Consider the following 20,365-nt stretch of genomic DNA (forward strand, 5'->3'; position numbering starts at 1 on the left):
CGGAATTGTACTTATTTCTGAATCAATGAGATTATGGTGATTTTTATTTTCTTTTTCCCCAAAAAATTTTCCACAAAGCAGGTATTATTTCTATAAAAAATAAAATTGAAAAACAACAACAAAGAAAACAAAACATGGACCTAAACTCCCTATGTCAGAATCACCTAGAAGTTGGTGAAAATGCGTGGTCCCTTGCCTCACTGCAGGCCTACTGAATGCAAATCCTTGGGGGTGTTAAACACCCAATGTTTAATGCATTAGGTGATTCTTAGCAAATTAAAGATTGAGGGCCCCTGCTTAAAAGTAAATGTTGCACTAGGTTCACCCATTCCTTTTTTTAATGTCTAACCTCTACTTCTGAGTACAAGACTCTAAACTTCCTTTTGTGTTCTGACCTCTTTCTCATACTCTATTCCCGTAATTCTAGCTGTTTTCATCAGTAGTCCATCTGGCACTCTAAGGGCTTGACATAAGACCCAAACTCTCCAAATTTTTACTAAAAAAATAATGGAAGCAGAATCTTGACGTACAGAGAACCAAAGGCCAGGCAATGCTGCCTTCTCTCTGAGTTTCACTTTCCTTTTTTCTTTCTTCACACTAAAGCTACACCCCGCCCCCCTCCCTTTAACTCTCAGAAATAACATACTATAATGGTTAAAAGCATGGATTTAATTATGTTCTAGCAGTAGAATTTGGGGGCAAGTTTCTTCACTTCTGTAAGCCTAAGTTTTCTCTTCAGTAAAATAGGAACTAAATAATAATAGAGTTTTGATTATGGAGATTAAATAAGTAACACATTTTAAGCATTTAGTATAGGACCTAGGAATTAGTAAGTGGTCAATTAATATTAGCTATTACTAGTAATAAAAGCAAGGAGAGGTTTTCTTTCCTTAGTGTAGCTCAGATTGTAATTTTCCAAAATAAATTGAAAAAAAAACAAGAGAAAAAAAGAATATAAAGAAAGATAATCTGAAAAGCATAAAAACAGTCACACTTTTAAAGTATAGGCTTCTAATCCTGGAGCACTTATATCTAATAGAATTGTCTGGGTACTGGGTGAAGAGGATCCCTAAGGAGTCCATAGGTTGTTTCTTCTGTCCTTTCCTTCGTTCTTTTTGAGTCAGAGATCTCTGTGGGTGGGGGGAAGGTTTCCTGGCCCTGTCTGGAAGGAAAATGCACTCTTCATAGACCCTTCCATTTACCACAGAAGTCAGGGTCGTCACCTTACTGGGACAAGAACCAGAGTTCATAAGTAGAGTTAGGAAACCATTAGTCAGTTAATCTCCACCTCAAGCACTGTGAACTCTCGCCCTTGACATCTCCAAATCATCCTGACTCTTCTCTCTCTCCTATCTTAACCCCTTTAACTTTCCATTGCCTGACACATAATTGCTAAACGCCTCAACCTAGCATTTCATACGTTTTATTCCCTGACCTCAACCTCTTTGGTTCAGTCTTGTCTCTCTTTTCCTCTAAAAAACCTGATTATAGTCAAACCCCATACTTTTCTTATCTTGTCACTGTTGTATGGACTGTTGCCTCCTACAGAACTTTTCCCACCAAATCTTTGCCTACCAAATCTTTTTTCACAGGACAGCTTAGATGCCACTCTTTCCTGGTCACCTCAACTAACCATGACCCCCTCTTCTGAAGCCTCAGAACAGTGTCTGTACTGATTCATGGCGTTTGTTATTGGTTGTCATTGGTGTGTTACTACTTAACTCTGTTCTCGTTAAGGGCAGGGTAGCAATTTGTATCTAGATAGTCATTAGCAGAGTATTTGATATATGTTAGGCATTCACAAATTTTTGAATAAGTTACTGAAGTTGTTACACTTCTATAATAAATATATTAAAAATATATAATTTACAAGAAAGTTATGAAGTTAATAGTAATGTTCCCTTTGATCTCTTTCCAGTGCTTTATATGAGTTAGACATGATCATTTAAAATTGAATCCGTTTATATTAAAAAGATTTTTGTTCATGATTACCATGAAGTGAAATTGTTCCTGTTTGTGTCTGTAGATTGAAAAGGCCTAGCTTATCTTCATTGCTTTGAGTAAAATAACTGGTTTTTATATTGTGTACACAGAAATATGATCTACTTCAAAAATATCTCAATGATGCGGATTACTTTCAAGATGAGAAGTTTGACTTGTAACACCTTTCCTTCAGAGAAGATTTTTGAAATTTATGCAGATGTGAAGATCATGAATCTTATTTCTCTGTATCATGTGACATTTATATATTTTATGAATATCTTCATGGCAAAGTATCTTTTTTAAAACATGTTCATCTTGATTCCCATGAAGTGGCACTCTATAGTCTAATAAAACTTTCATCTGCTGTACTTAGAAAACATAAGCTTAATCATTTTTAAGTGTATTTTGAGTTATATAACAATACTTTTTAACATGATTATCAAGTGAATAAGTGTTCATGTCCTGTCAGTTTAATAGAAAAATACTGTATTTTTAAAATGTACTTAGACCCACATTGACATGTATGTATTGCAGAATCCCTGCCCAGATCTGTTTTTTATCCTATTTTCACTAATATATTTTTTACTACTATCATGTAAATCAGTGGGCCATGGAAGAAACCTCAACGTTTCTTTCACTTCAGTCCCCTTGCCTCAGAATCAGACTATAGTTTACCCATTCCAAGTAGAGGAGTGCTTTTTCTTTTTTCTAAAGTTTCCCCTAGAAATTTCAGGCCTCCAGAGTTTAACCCTCATATTCAGGAATCATTTTATATGTATTTTCATGCTTCACAGTGTTTTCTTTTTTCTGTTTAATTTTGTCTGTGTGTTAATGATTAAGATATATTTTATTTTTATCCATAATTTTTGCATACAAGTATTTATGTTAGAATCAGAAGATCTCAGAGAGATAGCTTCAGCCAAAAATAGTTTAAAAGCATATTTTGGCATCTGCATTGTTTTGCACATCTAAATTTTCCCATAATATAATAAAAGTAAAATGGTTTCAGATGAACAAATGGACCCTGTCTATTCTGTGTCTTTAATTCCTAAAAGTGGTGTTCCAGCAGAATCTATTTTACTGTAATTTTAGATGCTTGTTTCTTCAAATGTTGGTTGAACCTGGCTTCATCTAATATGTGGTTCATTTCCTGGACGTCAGTGTATTTGCATGCATAAAAAGCTACATTTTATTTAGTCCTTCATCAAGGTTACTTAGTATTTTCTGCAATTAATTTTCTGAAATAATTCCTATTATTAATTGTAAACAAAACAGGTAGCAAAAGCTCACAAAGTGGTGAAAACACAAATGCTGATGTCTCGTGAGGAGTCCAGACCTTATTGCTGATGTCTGAGGTCACTTCAAGTGAGCAAGCTTCCTCAGTGGGTGTTTGGAGAGAGAATACAAGAGGCTTTCAGTACATGAGAGCAGCAAAGAATGACAAAGAGACAGGCTGTTAGGAAATGAAAATCAGTATAGATCGGGGGGCCAAAAGCAAATAGGCTGTAAAAAAACAGAAAAGCAGAAAAATAGAATTCACTTTTACAGGTATGACATACTGTATTATTTTTATCATCATATCAGTCTTCCTTATAACACTAAAAAGAAATCATTTGTAAACTTATAAATACCACATGTCTGTGAACTTTTTAGATCTGGGCATTTATTTCTATAGTGTAAGACGCTTTAGTGTTAGGTAGCGATGGATAGTAGAGAGGATGGGAAAGACAAAAATGAACAAATAAAAGGGAAGTGGTGCTTGAAAGAATGCGTAAGGCTGTACAGAAGCTTTAGGGTTATAAGAGAGGGGAAAGCACCATCGAAAGGGAAAAACAAGGAAAAAATTATTTTATGGGCAGTTGGATTTAACTGACCAATTTTTTTCTCACTTGTCTGCTCTCACATTCAGATGAGTGGCTCTATTCACTACCCCTTTCTTGGCAGTATTATAGGACTTGCTCAGGCTCCAGCGTGTTGATGGAGGTGTAATTGCAGCCCTTGAGCTATTTTGGGGATAGTCTGGCTTCCCTGTAACTCTTTTCACACTTGATACTGAAGCAGCAGGCCCAGTGGCTACGAAAGCATAGGTTTGAAATCAGTCTTGAGTTCAAGTCCTGATCTGTTATTTCCCAGTTACATGTACTGGAACAAGTAGTTTAATTTTGATGAGCCTCAGATTCCTCATATATAAATGGGGTTAACAATACCAATCTCTCCGGATAGTTTGTGTTTTAGGGGAGATACATGCTAAAGGCTGTCCCTGAAACCGTGATTGTAAATAAATAGCAACGATGTGGGTGATGATGATGTCGGCCTGAAATGAAATGACTGTAAAGTGTAAATGTGTACAAACGACACTAAACAAGTGTCCTACACCACTGGAATATAGCATGAAAATGTATTAAACTCTTGCTTGAGAATTTGTTAAGGTGTCCCTGTCTAGCACAGAAATAAAAGTTGACATCATTTAGGAATAGCAGATTTGACCAAGGACTTTGTGTTATTAATCAAAACCCACGCTACTGCATGACTGTTAGAGGGAACAGTAAGTTTTAAATTTAAATATTACTTTTTTTTTGCATTTATCAAGTATGGTTGCTAAATACAAAGTACTCATAGTAACAGAATGTGTAATGAATACTTTTTAAAAATCAAATATAAAATTATCAAAACTTTTTTAATAACACCTCCTGAGAGAGTTCTCCATTCAAATTTGCATACCTACCCAAGATATATTTCTGCCTTTTTCCACATGAGTGGTGAGGAACTTAGCCTGGGAAAGGACAGAGAGAAGTGTATTCCAGGGAAAAGTATAATTATATTCCATCAGAGTGTACTTGCCCCCAGTTCCAAACATTCCCAGATTTGTGGAAATGAAATGGACTAAAATAGGCCAGCTTACCTGGAACTAAATTGTAAATAAATTGCCTTTAAATGTTTGCATTGATTTTACCCACTCCTATTCACATCTCACTTTGAAGCAGGACCATGTTACTGAGACACCAGAGTTACTTTAAATTAAAGCACCATTGCTTGAGACCTCAAATCCACTGACTTCCAATAGCACACACAGTCACAGCAATTATGGTCCCGACTACCCCAGTATTACTCTCCATAACTGATGACAAGCAGAATTCAAAGTACAGTGTGGGGATCTTAAAGACAGGGTCATCTGAAGATGAGAGGTCATCAGTCTGTGTGAGAGATCTGGCTTGTGTTCTTAAACTTCTTGAAACTCGCCGACTACATACCGATTTTCCTCATGACATAGGTAAACCAGGTAGCCACGGAGACCTCAGATCTTGCATTTGTTTTGTCATTGGCACGCTCATATTTTCAAAGAAAAACTTTTATTTTTTTGCCCCCTAGAACTAGTAGTGGTGATTTCATCATAAAGTATGTTACTTGTCCACTGATTTGCTTGTGATCGCCCAGGTCCAGAGAACACCCAGGAAGGATACCTGCGTGCCCTTGAACAGCTACGAAGGAGACGGCCCCTGCTCTCCGGCCCCTGCTCGCCACCCCTCTACCACCCTCCCCAGCACGGCACACCCCTACCGTCTACTGATGAATGTTTCCCCAGCGCTCACCCAGCTCTCCTAGGGTGCTCGGTGGTGTCATTTACAACATATTGAAAAATGAAAATGATATCCTTGGGGGGGGGAGGGGTATCATGTAGGTCTGAAAGGGAAAATACATTCCCTGGCCGGGGATTTCTTAAACATTTACAGCTGATGAAGTAGTTGTGTAGAGGTTGGGGAATTTCCCGGCCTTACCCCCTTCTGCCGAGGCTGAGGCTGAGGCAGAGGCTGAAGTGAGGCTGGGCTGAGGCTGAGGTTGGGCTGAGGCTGAGCTGAGGCTGAAGTGAGACTGAGCTGAGGCTGAGGCTGAGGCTGAGGCTGAGGTTGGACTGAGGCTGAGGCTGAGCTGAGGCTGAAGTGAGACTGGGCTGAGGCTGAGGCTGAAGTGAGGCTGGGCTGAGGCTGAGGCTGAGGCTGAGGCTGAGGCTGAAGTGAGGCTGGGCTGAGGCTGAGGCTGAAGTGAGGCTGAGGCTGAACTGAGACTGGGGCTGGGGCTGGGGCTGGGGCTGGGGCTGGGCTGAGGCTGGGGCTGAGGCTGAAGTGAGGCTGAGGCTGGGGCTGAGGATGAAGTGAGGCTGAGGCTGAAGTGAGACTAAGGCTGAAGTGAGGCTGAGGCCAAGGCTGAGGGGAGGCTGGGGCTGGGGCTGAAGTGAGGCTGAGGCTGGGGTTGAGGCTGAAGTGAGGCTGAAGCTGGGGCTGAGGCTGAGGCTGAGGCTGAGGGGAGGCTGGGGCTGGGGCTGGGGCTGGGCTGAGGCTGAGGGGAGGCTGGGGCTGGGGCTGAAATGAGGCTGAGGCTGGGGCTGGGGCTGGGCTGAGGCTGAGGGGAGGCTGGGGCTGGGGCTGGGCTGAGGCTGAGGGGAGGCTGGGGCTGGGGCTGGGCTGAGGCTGAGGGGAGGCTGAGGCTGGGGCTGGGGCTGAGCTGAGGCTGAGGCTGAGCTGGGGCTGAGGCTAAGGCTGAGGGGAGGCTGGGGCTGGGGCTGAGCTGAGGCTGAGGCTGAGCTGGGGCTGAGGCTGAGGGGAGGCTGGGGCTGGGGCTGAGCTGAGGCTGAGGCTGAGCTGGGGCTGAGGCTGAGGGGAGGCTGGGGCTGGGGCTGAGCTGAGGCTGAGGCTGAGCTGGGGCTGGGGCTGAGCTGAGGCTGAGGCTGAGCTGGGGCTGAGGCTGAGGGGAGGCTGGGGCTGAGGCTGAGGGGAGGCTGGGGCTGAGGCTGAGCTGGGGCTGAAGCTGAGGCGGAGGCTGAGCTGGGGCTGAGGCTGGTCTGGGCTGAGGCTGGTGTGGGCTGAGCGAGCGCCGCACACGGAGCCGCGCAGGCTCCGGCTTCCCCCCTCCGGCCGCTGGGAGGCCCTCTGCGTCCCCTTTCCCGCGCGGCGGCCGTCGCCCGCGTGCAGTGGCGCCCGCCTTCCGCCAGGGAGCCCCGGAGCCGCGCGCCCGCCCGCCCCCGCCCCGGCCCCCGCCCGCCGCCGCCGGCTGCTCGCGCTCCCTCCCGTCTCGCTCTCTTTCTCTCCCTCTCCTCCCGGAGCACAATGAAAGCCTGTGTATCGCCGTGACTCCCGGGCAGCGGAGCCAGTGTCAGCAAAGCGGCGAACAACAGACGGGAGAAGAGAAAGGAAAATACAAGCTACTTTTTTTTCTTTCTTTCTTTTTTTTTTTTTTTTCCATCTATAAAGCGGAGCACTACAAGAGAGAGAACCACATTGCTTATTGCGAGTCCAGACCCTCAGGTCCCCTGGCCGGGATGGAATGTACAAAAGTGGACAGGAAAGTGGCTGGACATGACTCGGTGCAATTTGCTGGAAGTTTGTAAGTGTGACCATCGTCTGTGAATTACTCTCGGGAGAGCGGGTCTCCCGATGCCGCGTTAGAGCAGCGCCGGGTGAGGGACGAGCCGCGAGCGGGGCGGGGGTGCTGAGGGACCGCTCGGTGGCCGGCGACCTCAGGCGCCTTTCCTTTAGGACTAGGAACCTTAGGGGGACTCAGGATCCTGCCGGCGACTGGATTAGTCGGGGAGAAAAGCATGGTCCCAAAGTCCAGCGACTGACATTGTTAGCAATCGAAAAGCCGCCTGTCTCTCTCTTTTGGGGAGAAGACACCCCCCTGTCCCCCAAAGAGGAGGGCGCGCCGGAGCGAAGGGGAAGGGGAGAGAAATGAAAAGCCAACAGACAGCCTCTCCTGATTGTTGCCTGGTTTGAACACTGACTTCAAAAACCTTCTGAAACAGCATTTTTTTTTTTTTTTTTTTTTTTTAAACCTGAGGAAAAGTAAAGGCTGCGGGTCACCCAGAGCACGGTAGAAATGCGTTTCTTTGCAGAAGCCTCCCCGTAAAGAGTTTTGGGAAGCCGCTGTAGGTGAGGGGAGCCCAGGTCTCCGCTGAGACCTCTCTCAGCCCCCTTGGCCGGCCCTTTCGCCCCGGGCTTCACAATCCCCGGATTCCTGAGCTCGCCCCAGATTTGTGTGGTGACAAAGTAGCTGGTGGCTCTTGTCAGCTTGGTGCGGGGAAGCCCCGCCAACTCCGTCCAACTTCTCCAGAGCTGTCAAATGCGATGAGGGTGAGTCGACCAGGGTTCCTCTAACCAAGTCAGCCTCTGCCATTGGCTTCCATCCTCCCTCATCTTTTCACTAACGCCCCTCCCCCGCACCTCCTCCGCTGCTCCCCCCCACCTCTGAAGACCTCTATTCATGTGGCCCTGAACACTGAGCTCACATTGTCAAGAACGGATCTGCCTGCCCTAGGAGCAGTAGCCTCCTTCCACCTCACCATCCCAGAGGCAGCAATCATTGTGTCCACTAAGATGGGGGACACAGCGCCCCCGCAGGCTCCCACAGGAGGGCTAGGGGGGGCCCCTGGGGCGGGGCTCCTTGGAGGGGGCTCAGTCACCCCAAGAGTGCACAGTGCCATCGTGGAGCGCCTCCGGGCTCGGATCGCCGTCTGTCGCCAGCACCACCTGAGCTGTGAAGGGCGCTATGAACGTGGCCGAGCCGAGAGCTCAGACCGGGAAAGAGAGAGCACCTTGCAGCTCCTGAGCCTTGTCCAGCATGGCCAGGGCGCAAGGAAGACTGGCAAACACACCAAGGCCACCGCAGCGGCTGCCACCACCACAGCCCCTCCGCCGCCCCCTGCCGCTCCTCCTACAGCCTCCCAAGCAGCAGTGACAGCAGCCCCGCCACCCCCACCAGACTATCACCATCACCACCAGCAGCACCTGCTGAACAGTAGCAATAATGGTGGCGGCGGTGGGATCGATGGGGAGCAGCAACCACCAGCGTCAACCCCGGGGGACCAGAGGAACTCAGCCCTGATTGCGGTAAGGCACCAGATTTTCTCATGATTCTGTCTGTGGTCGTGGGGCCGCCTGTGAGGGGAGAGCTTGCGGTGGCCTGGTTGTGGAGTGGACAGCGGTGAAAATGGCCCAGGGGGTCACCTGACTGCCTCGAAGGCCATTGGGTGTGCTATTTGTGTGGTTTATGCTCTTACTCATCAAGCTCTGCGAGCGCCCCTTCAAGGGTGTCCCTCCACGTGTAGGGTGTCCCTCAAGTGGTGAGAAGCCTGAGTTTTCCAGTGGCGCTCTGAGGGCCACAGCTTGGAGAAGAGGTGGCTACAGTCTGGCAAGGTCTGAGCCCCCGGAGGAAGGCCAGGTCTCAGGGATGCTCCAGCTTTGGCTAGTCAGCTCTAATTAGGCCCCACAAGCCCTTCCTCAGTCTGAAAACATTTACCAGTCGAACCGACCTTCATCAGAGCCTTTTCCTTCTTGTCCCATTTCCCCTCCCGCCTTTGAAGTGGCCCCTTCGCTGCTTCGGGTTAAGAGAATCTAAGTGGTGATCTGCAACACAGGAGTTCCCTGAGTGTCCCTTTGGTAAAAAAATTTGGAGGGAAAGATCCAGACTAGTGAGGGAATGTTTTTAAGAGGCCTACTCCCTGATCTCCTATAGCCTCCCCAGGCCCCTCTCCCATCTAGCTTATTTCCATAGGCACTGCAGTCCGCGTTCATTAAAGTAGGCAGGCACACGGCGCCTATGGACAAGCTATCATCCTGGGAAGTGCCTTGTCTTCAGCCACTTCTGGTGACAGGACATCAAACCTGAAAGTTCTGATCAGGTTCCTGACGGGAAGTTCTTCCTCAGAGGCACCGGCACACCCCATCCCAGAGGGAGTATCCCTTGACTCATTGGTTCTTGCTGCCAGTCCTGGTCAGGTGACTGCCTGCCATGTGCTGGCTTCCCCCGAAGCTGCTGCGGGGCCGTGGCCTCTGGGGAGAAGGTGGAGGCCTGCCCTGCAGCCCCGCAGCCCTGCCCACTTCCTCCATCTCTGAGTTCTGTGGGGCTCCTGAGGTCCTGTGTCTGCTCACAGCACAGCTCCACTTTGCCCAAGTCAGCCCTACTGAAAGTCAGCAACAGGAAATAGCCAGGCAAGATGAAAAGTGCTCAAAAAGCCCAAAGGAAGGAGGGCACTGCCTCGAACTTCTGCAAAGGAGTTTGAAAAGGAGCTCGAGATGGGGGACACCCTGCAGACAGGCCCACAGGATGCTTCTTGGTGGCTCCCCCCCACCCTTGTCCCTGGCCTCAGTCTGTGGGGATGCGGTTTCCAGAAACTCTGGGGACTAGGAAGGTGCCCGCCCCCCACACACACACTTTTTGCTTGGGATGCCTAGGACTGCAACTTCCTGGCGCCGACTCCAGATGAAAAAGAACTGCTGGCAGTTGAACTGCCCAGTGTTTGCTGTTTTATCCCTGCGTAAAATTGGTTTGTGGGGTTATAGAAGAGCTTCAAGGACTGATTTCCTTTCCCTACCACCTGCTCTGTCCTCACCTCTCCCTGGAATTCCCTCCGAGAGAGCTAAGGGAGTTTGTTTTGGGAAGGGGAGATGCTGAGGTGAAGGAGGGATAAAGAATCTCTCGGATGGCGAGGAGAATGAGGTTTGTGTGCATGTGTGTGTCACCAGCATCTGCAGCCAAAAGTATCTAAATGCCTTGATTGTCCCCAGTAAATTTATAATCTGCCTGCAAGTCTCCCAATAATACGGCTTTGTGTGCTTCCCAGTCTCCTGGTAAGTGTTTCTGGGGATGATACAGGGAACGAGGCGCCCAGCCCTTCTCAGTAGAGAAGACCGATCTCCGTTCTAGGTGCCAAGACTGGATGTGCTGTTCACATCCCAGCCTCTGCAAGGAAGGTGGCACGTCTGCTCAGGGCCTTGGTCTTTTGGTTTTTGCGTTTCTCCAGCTTGGAAGTAAGATGAGGCTGCCCCCCTTTTTTTTTTCACTTGGGGGTTTTGGGATGTGGAATGAAACCGACTTTAGCAGTTATTGTGACTTTATGATTAGCAATATCCACGCCGGGAGGAAGTGAGGGAACAGGGCCTGGCCTTTCCTGGCTGAAGGCTTTACTGCTGCAGAACCCCGAGGTGGCTGCTGTACACTCCCGGTCTAAGCCGGAATCTGTTCTCTCTCCTAACCACCAACCATCGCCTAGAACAGTCCCTCAGGGGTCCGCCCTCTCTGGGTGCAGTGATGATGAGAGGGGCTAAACAACGTGTGAGTTAGGGCTAAACAACGCAGTTCAATTCTAACAGTTGTTTGTCATTGAAAACGTGTGGCATTGCAAGGGGTGATCCGCCACCCACTTTTTGGTTATTGGAAATTCCCTTCTCCATTTTAGCTTCTAAATTTGGTGCTTTGTTACTCAGCATGGCACTCAGAGATGGTGATGCAAATACTGTATTAGCCTGATAACATTGTGTGCGAAGGGAGGCCTGGGCATTTGGGAGTGATTCACCAAGCCCATTAGACCTGCAGGTCTCACTTCACTCAGGCTCCTCTCATTTTCCAAAACACTGTTCATTTAAAGGGGCCTTTTGCGCAGAATGAGTGTCAGAATTCTTTCTTAATTGTATTGCTGTTGTGTCCATAACCAGATTTATTTCTGTCTCGATGTGTTGACTGTATCACTTTAATAGTTAATTCACATGCCATAAGTGACCATAAACACCCTTTGGAGAAAGGCGGAGAATATTGATCATCTCAAGTCAAATATGCACCGTGTCCTCAGCTGAAAGCTCTGTATCCTGCCTACCTGCGAGCACAATGCCTTGTATATTGTCAGTAACAATTGAATGAGGGTGAAAGGGGAACTTCTGTCCCATGGGATAGTGTTGACTTTGAGGGGTGTTATACTGTAAGAAATATGCAATGTCTGAGTTTTTCAATAGGCTAAGATGCAAGAACAATCCAAGAACAACCCCCAAGCCAGTTCTAATTCTGTCCACACTGAGAGCCTAATTCTGCAACCCTTACTCAGCCAGGTTCTTCATTTAGCTCAAGTACAAGTTCAGGGGAAGCCCCATTGCTGCAGGGACTACAGGAACAGGGCCTTTTTAGAGGGCCTGGGCTGTAGGGCTTTGAGCAGATCTGCATTTCTAACCACTTGGAGCAGGCTTTAGGCACTAAATCATCTTCTGGGGAAGTATGTTTGAATCTCTGAATGAACTGTAAAACTGAATAATTGCTGGTTCACAGAACAGGACGGTTTAGAGCTTCCGTGGTGCATTATCAATCTTTCCCTTTTGCCTGAGACAAGCTCTTTTTCTGTTGCATACACTGTTGCTAGGATGGGTAGATAAGTGGTTCCAAGTCATCTTTGGCTTTAGAGATTATCTTTTCTTTAATGCAGTGTGGAGGAAAGAAAGCAGATCAGACAAGGAGTCTGCATCCTCCGTTCTGTGCCTGCTTGATCACTACCAGCTGGGCGACCCAGGACACGTTACTTAGCAGTCATCTGTAAAGCAGGGAGAGCAATAACACTGCCCTATGTTGTTAAGAGGAGCCAGTGAATGTATGTTTCCGAACAGGCTTTGGAAAAAATCAAGCACTGCAGAAATGCAAGGCATTATTGCTAGTATTTCTAATAATAAACTACTAAACAACAAATCATAATACCAGTTTTTCCAGGGATTAAAAGGGCCCTTAAGCTTTCAGTTGTCTGTTTGAAATGGTGAAATAGCTTTTATTGTAAATAGAGGGATTGGTGTTTCAAATTCAGTGCTGTCAAGATAAGACTGAGATATCAGTGTACTTAAGTGTTCCTGAAGGTCCCAGGAAACCCCAGTTAACTTGGGCGATGCTGTGAAAGTGTTTAGGGCCTCGGAATGCATGGCTTTTACAGGCCCCTGTGGGACCTGAGCAGCTTCGGAAAGGTGTGTCCACCAAGGCGTCTAAGGAGTATTAGAAAAGTCGTTTGCACAAATGGCATGGGAAAGTTAAATATTTTGTCAACAATAGTCTAAAATGTTAATTGTTAGCTTAAGAAAGTCAAACAAGTTAAATCATTGCCAGAGTTCCCTGGTTATTTTTAACTGATAAAAATCAAGTTTCCAATTGACAGCTCAAAATTTGAAAGCTGTAAATAGGGGGCTGAGAACAGGAATAGTTTATTGGCCAGATGTCGGTTTCTGTAGCTGTCTGTGTGATAAATGTCCTCCCCAGGACAGTGATAGGAGTGTTTACATTATTTATATATGCAGCCATCATTTCCTTAAGAACTGACCTATTTTTGTTCTGTTTTCCAGAACAGAGTAATAAAGGGAGAGTCCTTATCTCTCCAGGACCATCCTACTACTTCTTTCAAGTAAATACAGTTATAAGATCTCACTAAGGCAAAAGAATTCAAGTGGAGAGAGAAGTCGATACAATCCTTTATCAGAAATTGACAGAAAGCTCGCTTTGACAGCAAAGCGATGTTTTTTTATGTCAACCAAGGTGTCTTGCTTGTTTAGGTCAGTGTTTATCTATAGAAATCATCTACTTTCTTTGAAATAATGTCATTGCTAGGTGATGTTCATCAGATTTTTCTAAGCGTTAAAGTTTAATACTATATAGCTTCCCTCTGCCTGTCTACCTTTTGGAAGTACGAAGACAAGCTATGGCTTTTCAAATGTTCTTGGACATAACAATTAAGCATGACTAAATGAGTAGCTATAATTAGCTGTTTTTGTTTTTATTGATGTGTGTGTTTATCACTGCAATTTAATCTCAAAAAGCGTAGAAAGAAATTTGGGGAAAAAAAGTTCTGCTCTGCATGGCAGCTAAATCATCCTGAGTGGATTCTACTACTTCCTGGTTCTTTAATCCAGGCCCTTACGTACGTTCATAGGCAGGGTCATGTTTAAGGAAAACAATCCTAACTTCTTCCTTCTGCATTTCCATGCTAACTTCCCTCACTCTAACAGGCTCTGTTGGAAAATAGAAATACAGCTAAAGACATAGTCCCTGCCTATTTAGAGTCTAGTAGGCTAATCAAGACCACATCCATTAAGTAATAGCAAAAGTACTAATTAGGTAGAATGGACCAAAACTGATATAGAAAATCAGAGAAAGAGAAATAAATATTTATTGAGCCCTAGATTGTACAAGGCACTTTTGTTCCATATTTTATGTAATGCCTTGCCAAGAAGAAAACCCCCCAAAACCCAAACAGGTCAGTAAGCAACATTTGCCCCATTTTACAAATAAGTAAGCTGAGGCTTAGAGATATAGTACATGGAAGAATTTAATGCATAGATTTTTATAGACCAACGTGTGTTCAGATCCCTATGTTGCACCTACTAGCTATATGAGGTTGAGGAAATAATTTTATTCTGTTTGGGTGTCAATATCTTTGTCTGTAAAATAAAGCTAATATTCTTTAGCAAAACAGTTAGCACACTGCCTGACACATAGGTGCTCAAAGCATCAGTACTGTTAGTAGTTGGTGGGAGAGAGATTCAAGTCCAGGCCAGGGAGAATTTTATAGAGACTGTGGGTCACCAGCAGGGCCTGTGAGGAGGGAGAGAATGTGGAAATGGGGAATGGGGTAGCTGTCCATGGATGGCCATGAATGTTAGGTGTCTGGGGACAGAGAGTGAAGCCTGACTACCCTGTGGTTGGGTCTGAGTAGTGTGGGGACAGGTACGGTGGACCCTCTTCCGGAAGGGTCAGGAGCTCTGGAAGGAGTGCAATCAGAAGGAAGCCCTGGAAAATGGTAGAGCAAGGGCAACTCTGAGGAGTCAGCGTCTATGAAGCAATAATAATCTTTCATATACTTGAAGACAACTATTACATTTCCCCTCCAGCAGCCTCTTCTCATAGCACATTGCTTAAGTGTTCTGTATTACCTATCTCCAGGTCCCTTGAGCTGCTTAATGCCTTGCTATTTACACACCTCTCCCATTCATGGTGAGTTATATACAGCATGACATGGCCTTTGGCATCGAAAGGAGATGGTTTTAAAAGCATACTAGCTAGACACAAAAGAGAAACTAAAAGAAGCAAACCAATTCGACCTCTCAGGCTCACTAGGCCTTCCAGGGCAAATAAGAATTGTCCTGTGGGTTAAATTGTACTCTCTCGATGTGTAAACTGATCTTCCCAACAAATGAATTTGCTTGTTTACTAACTTTCAAAAGGTGTTTTCATTAAAAAAAAAAAAAAAAAAAAAAAGTGAGCAGAAATTTGTGAAAGGGTGTAAGTCCAGATGGTCTTTGAGATTTACTTACTTTCTGGCTTGCTTTTTTAATGCAGGGGTGCTACAGATCTTTTACTTGCCCCAAAGTTTACTGGAATACCAGGTTCCCTATTTGGTCCACAGGGTACAGGGAAGGTACCATATGGAGTAGATGGTAGAAGAGAAAAGCCAACAGCTCCTTTGTTCTCTGATTCAAGGTATGATGCTGGGATGCTGACCATAACTAGTGGGCTATCTACCTTTGGCTGCCAACTTCCACCCTTTCCTACACAGCCTAAGGAAGAGATGGGAAAGAATAAAGGCGGTTTCATTTCCTCCTAAAAGGGATGAAGAGAGAAGTTCACGCATGCTCCACAGGCTTGAAGAAGGCTAGAGTCAGGCCCTACCGTAACCAATTGCGAAAGGAATGGCTATGAAAATGGGCAAACAACAAAATCTACATGCACTACGCTCTTCATGAGTCTCAGTGGTTTTAGCAAAGGTTCTGATGTTTCATATCAAGATTGTGGATATGGATGCTTTTAAAGTTTGGAGAAACTTTCCATTAATTCAATAAAGGATTATGTATTATGTAGCTATTCTATGCCACGAGAATTAATGTCTCCCTGATGAGCAATTTGATACAGCCTTCCCTCTTAGTATTTAAGTATTTATAGCCTAAAAGAGAGAGGGTGAGGTTGGAAATAGAAGGGTTAAAGTTGGCTGTTTAAGGAGACAAAGCAACAGAGCAGTTAAGAACCTGGGGTCAGGGGTGGGCTCCACAACTTCATAGTTATGTCTTCTGGGTTAAGTTAGTTAACACCTCCTCACTCAGTTTCCTCACCTGTAAAATGGAATAATAGTAATAGAACTAACTATTTAGGGTCATCAAGTAAATGAGGTAACTGCCTGCCACTTAGTAGAGGCTCAGTAAATTTTAGCTGCTGTTATTATTAATCTGAGACATGACATACTCTAGTCAGACTCATGGTTTTCCCAGCCCTGGATTCTATCTCCAGAATGTGTCAGGGATACTTTGTAGAAGGATGTGGCTTTTCTCTTTAATATTTACTTAAAATGGTAAGTGAGGGATATCACAGTATCCAGTTTCCCTGAATAGTTTAATATGGAGATGTCATCTGGGCTAGATTTACATTTCCCTGGAATGGGTTAACGAGTGTCCTTCCTGAGAAGAGGTTCCATTAATATATCTCCAATTCCTGGGATTCTAGGAGTCCTCATCCAGAATTTGACTAGAGAGAGTGTTTATTTGACTTTTCGCTTCTGCTAGAATAGAGGCTGCGTTTCCATTCATTTGCCCGGCGAGTGTGGCGTGTGGGCTTTGTGGGTAAATGAGAAATTTAAACCGTCCATTGAGACTTTGGAATCATTAGAACTGAATAGCCCAAATTTACCATCTAACTGAATTATTAATTCAGACTGATGAATAATTCTTAAGTGAATCTGGTCACAGAGTGACAAAGAGTTAGAAGTTCCCTGCTGTGGAGATTTAAATTTATGCTCCTGAAAGCCAGATCCCTGGCTCAAGTTGCTGAGGCATCAATTAGCTCACTGCAACCAACTGCCAGTGAAAGGGCTTCGCGAGTTTGCCCTCTCCCCGGCCACGTTGGAAATGCTACGCCTCCATGTGGCTCTCTGCTCGGCCTCCCACCTTTGCTCAGTGCCTCCGGAGCTTGACTGTCCATAGGAAGCACAAGGAACATTTGCTAAGGCTCCCAAGCAAGTTTTAGTGACGATAATTCTTACCCAAAAGCACAGTGTTCCTATGAAGAAGTGACAGGATTAAAGCAAGAATAATCTTGTTGGGTGGGTGATGTTTGGGCAAGGATGGACGTATTGATTCTAACTCTGAGCAAAGAATTTCGTCAGAATCTTGTTTGTTTGTTATTTTCCATCCTTTAAACTTACCTCCCCTCCTCCTCAGGAGGGATAATATTCATAGGGAAGGTAGAGTCAAGCTCATGCTGGGTTTGTTTTGAACACGGTATTGTTCTTGCTGTGCGTTTTCTTCCCGAGCCTTTATGACAGGTTCGTACATTAATGTGGAATCATTAACGCTGTCGTTTTAAAAATTCTCTTTTGTCGGAAATATGGCTGAGTTATATTTGTGGATCTTTCCCAGCCCGCTAATAACTCTCACCCACACGAAGCCCAACATCTTGAATTCCTCATTGTACAACAGACTTCTTTTCAGGTAATTGTGACAGATTTGAATAGAAAGTTAATTACTTGTTTGAGGGGTTTTTTGTTTTGTTTTGTTTTCAGAAAATGTACTTAAGGCAAAAGTTTGCTGCAAGCGCTAATAACTTAGCAGGAGTCTGTTGGAAACACAGTATAATCTCTTAGAATCATGGTAACCAGGGTGCAAAGAAGTGGCTTAATTGAATACAATTTGTGCCGTACTGTGTCTTTGGAATGACGATTGCCATGCTTAAGTGTACATTGCTCATTTTGGGAGGTCTCTGAAGTTTGAATTATGTGAAAACAAAAACCTTCGCTGGCTAAGAAGCTTGAGAGACTACGTTTTCTGTTGTCACTCACCTGTACTTGCTAAGCTGGCTAAGGCTTGCACATTGGATTGCCACACTGCATCGTATGATTTCAGACAGCAAAAAGTGTATTGTATGCTAGTGCATTGTCCCATTTGGTTGTTTCACAGAAGTGTTTTTTTTAAAAAAGTGCAAAGTACAGACGGAAGAATAAACAGGAAAGAGCAGCGGTCCTCCCGACAAACAGCCGGCAGCGGCTTTGGTTCAGCCGGGCTGCGCCCAGGCCCTGTAGCCATTGCACCAAAGAGCTTCCTTTTCTCACTTAGATTCTTTGCATGTGGATCTGTTTGCAGGCTCAGTCCCCCAGAGAGAGCTTCTGAGCTGTCTTTGTGCTAAATTAAACATTAGTTTTCTCCTTGGGAACCTGATCTTCCAGAGACTAGGCAACAATATCTTTCTGAGAGAGCTTCCAGCGACACATTTCCCTCAGGAAGAGACCCGCTCAGGAAGCCTTCTCACCTCTCCTGTCTGCTTAGCTGGTGAGAGTGTGTGTTGCATGGGAACTGTTTTGTCTCACCAGGACTAGAAGCCCTTGATATAATGCTGGAGGATCTGCACCCACTTAGTATATAATATATAGAAATGGTCAGAGCAGCACCCCGATCATGGACAAGTTCAATCACCTATGGGCAGGGATGTCCTTTGCTCACCGCCTCCCTAGTTCTGCACCCACAGCAACGAAAGGGAGTATGTTACAAAATAGAAGGCATCTCATTTCTAGCCTTTTTTCATCTCCATCCTTGCCCATCCCCCAGGAAGCCAGTTCATATTGATCTAAAAATAAGACACTCTTCTATCAATTGATAGAGTTGCATGAGCCCTTAGAGAGAAAACAGACCAAACCCTTTCTCGTAGATGAAAAAAATGAAAGCCCGTTTAAAAGAAAATGCTCCAAGATCCCACTGCAGTAGAGATAGGTCTAGAACTCAAGTTTTCTGACAACTATTCCAGGTTATAAAAAGTAGTCCTTTTATTAAGGACTGTTTATAAACCTGTAAAAAGAACATTAAGGGCAATTTGGGATTTTTATTAAAGTTTTGCTGGTAGAAAGAGCATGGAGTTTAAAGCCTATGGTAGATTGTTTTGTAAATGATCGCGATGTTTCTTTCCATCCCTTTGCAATGTGACTTCACCACTTCTCCCAGCAAAAAGTGGATGCTGTTTCCCTCTTAAATCTTAAGTTGCCCCATGAGTTGTTTTAACCAAGAGTATGGGACAGAAATGACACTGTGCTACTTCTGTGAATGGGCTTTAAGAAGCTCTCTTGGACTTAAAATATGTTAAGAGGGTAAGTTATATGTTAACTGTTCTTACCACAAATAATAATAATAATAATAATAATAATAATGGCAGGAGAAAACTTTGGGAAGCACTGGACATGTTTATGGTCTTGATGGTATTGCATACTTATCCCCAAACTTATAGAATTGTATATGTTAAATACGTTAGGCATAGCTTTTTATATATCAATCATACCTCAATAAAGTGACTTAAAAAAACAAGCCCTTTTGGAACACTGACACCATGGTGTAAAGAAGCTGGCCTAGCCAACTAGAGGATGAACATGCAGAGAACTAAGGTGCCCCTGCCTCTAACCAGCACCGTCAACTCGAGAGTCAGGCCACCTTAGACTAGCCAATCCTCCAGCTCAGTGCAGCCACCTGAGTGAGTGAGCCCACGAGAAATCAGCTGAGGGTGAACCACCCAGCCAACGATAGGCAAACATGGGAAATGTGGCATCACTGTTTTAAGCCACTATGTTTTGGGGTAGTTTGTAACTTAGCAAAGGTTACCTGAATCAGAACCAGAAAACCTTAGCATGGAAGATGGTTCCACCTCTTTAGGTGTGTAACCCCAGGACTGGTTACTTAACATCTTTGAGACTCATTTTCTGCTATTCATGATAATAAAAACTGTCTCAAAAGGTTGTGAGGGTTAAAGGAGATAATGCGTGAAAGAACCTAACCTGTTGTCTGACACGTAGAACTTAAGCATTAGTTTCCTCGAATTCTCCTTTGTCTCTTTTCACTGTATTGTAATTCCAGCACCCCCGCCCTTTGTCATAGGCTTCCCCAGCTCACTGTTCCTCCAAACAACAATTTACTATTTCCCTCCTGAATGATGGCCTGGTGCTGTCATTCCTCCTAACTACCAAATTTCCAGCATTCTTGTTCCGCTCCAGGGAACACATCTGCCTTCGGTAGTCTACCCTTAAAACAGAAATGGGTTAACCTCATAAAGATGTCACTCCCCTTGTACTGTTATGCTGCCCTTGGGAGAGTCAAACAGCATAGCAAATATATATGGGCAATGTAATTGCATTCGATCTTCTAGGTCACAGAAGACTTTGCTAGCTAGCTAGCACAGCATGCAGGGGGAAAAGTAAGCATATTCTGTCTTGAATTGCAGTGTTTCTAAACTCTATCACTTTTTTTGGTAGCAAATTACTCAGTCCCTCATTTTTTCCCATTTTACACTTCACAATAAATGAATAACCGAAGAGGAAGTGATATAGTGGTACTTATATTATACTCACTATACTTATTAGTGATATAGTAACAGTACTGGCCTGGGAATTCAGTGTTGAAGATCCTAGTGCTCCCACTATACTAACTAGTAGGGCAACTTAGTCAAGTCCTTTCACCTCCCTGGTATTTATTGTCCTTCTTGGAAAAACAAGGGGCACTGGTTGTGTGGTTTGAATCACCTCTGCAGCCCCTTTCAAGTTGATAAACTTGGAATAAGCTCTCTGATATTTTTCTTT

The 20,365-nt window shown here is 44.9% G+C and overlaps 2 protein-coding genes across 2 annotated transcripts in view; both read left to right on the forward strand.

The window, feature by feature from the left end:
• Positions 1-3,005, forward strand: part of CCDC82 (coiled-coil domain containing 82) — a 29,082-nt gene extending 26,077 nt beyond the window's left edge. Inside the window, exon 8 of the mRNA XM_081153349.1 lies at positions 2,094-3,005. Within this exon, the coding sequence (XP_081009475.1) occupies positions 2,094-2,162 (69 nt within the window). The 3' untranslated portion in view covers positions 2,163-3,005. The remainder of the gene's footprint in view (positions 1-2,093) is intronic.
• A 4,054-nt stretch (positions 3,006-7,059) lies between these two features.
• MAML2 (mastermind like transcriptional coactivator 2) overlaps positions 7,060-20,365 on the forward strand; it is a 326,728-nt gene continuing 313,422 nt past the window's right edge. Inside the window, exon 1 of the mRNA XM_081154987.1 lies at positions 7,060-8,864. Within this exon, the coding sequence (XP_081011113.1) occupies positions 8,352-8,864 (513 nt within the window). The 5' untranslated portion in view covers positions 7,060-8,351. The remainder of the gene's footprint in view (positions 8,865-20,365) is intronic.

Source organism: Miniopterus schreibersii (genome assembly GCF_964146895.1).
Source record: "Miniopterus schreibersii genome assembly, chromosome: 12".
NCBI classification, from domain to species: Eukaryota; Metazoa; Chordata; class Mammalia; order Chiroptera; family Miniopteridae; genus Miniopterus; species Miniopterus schreibersii.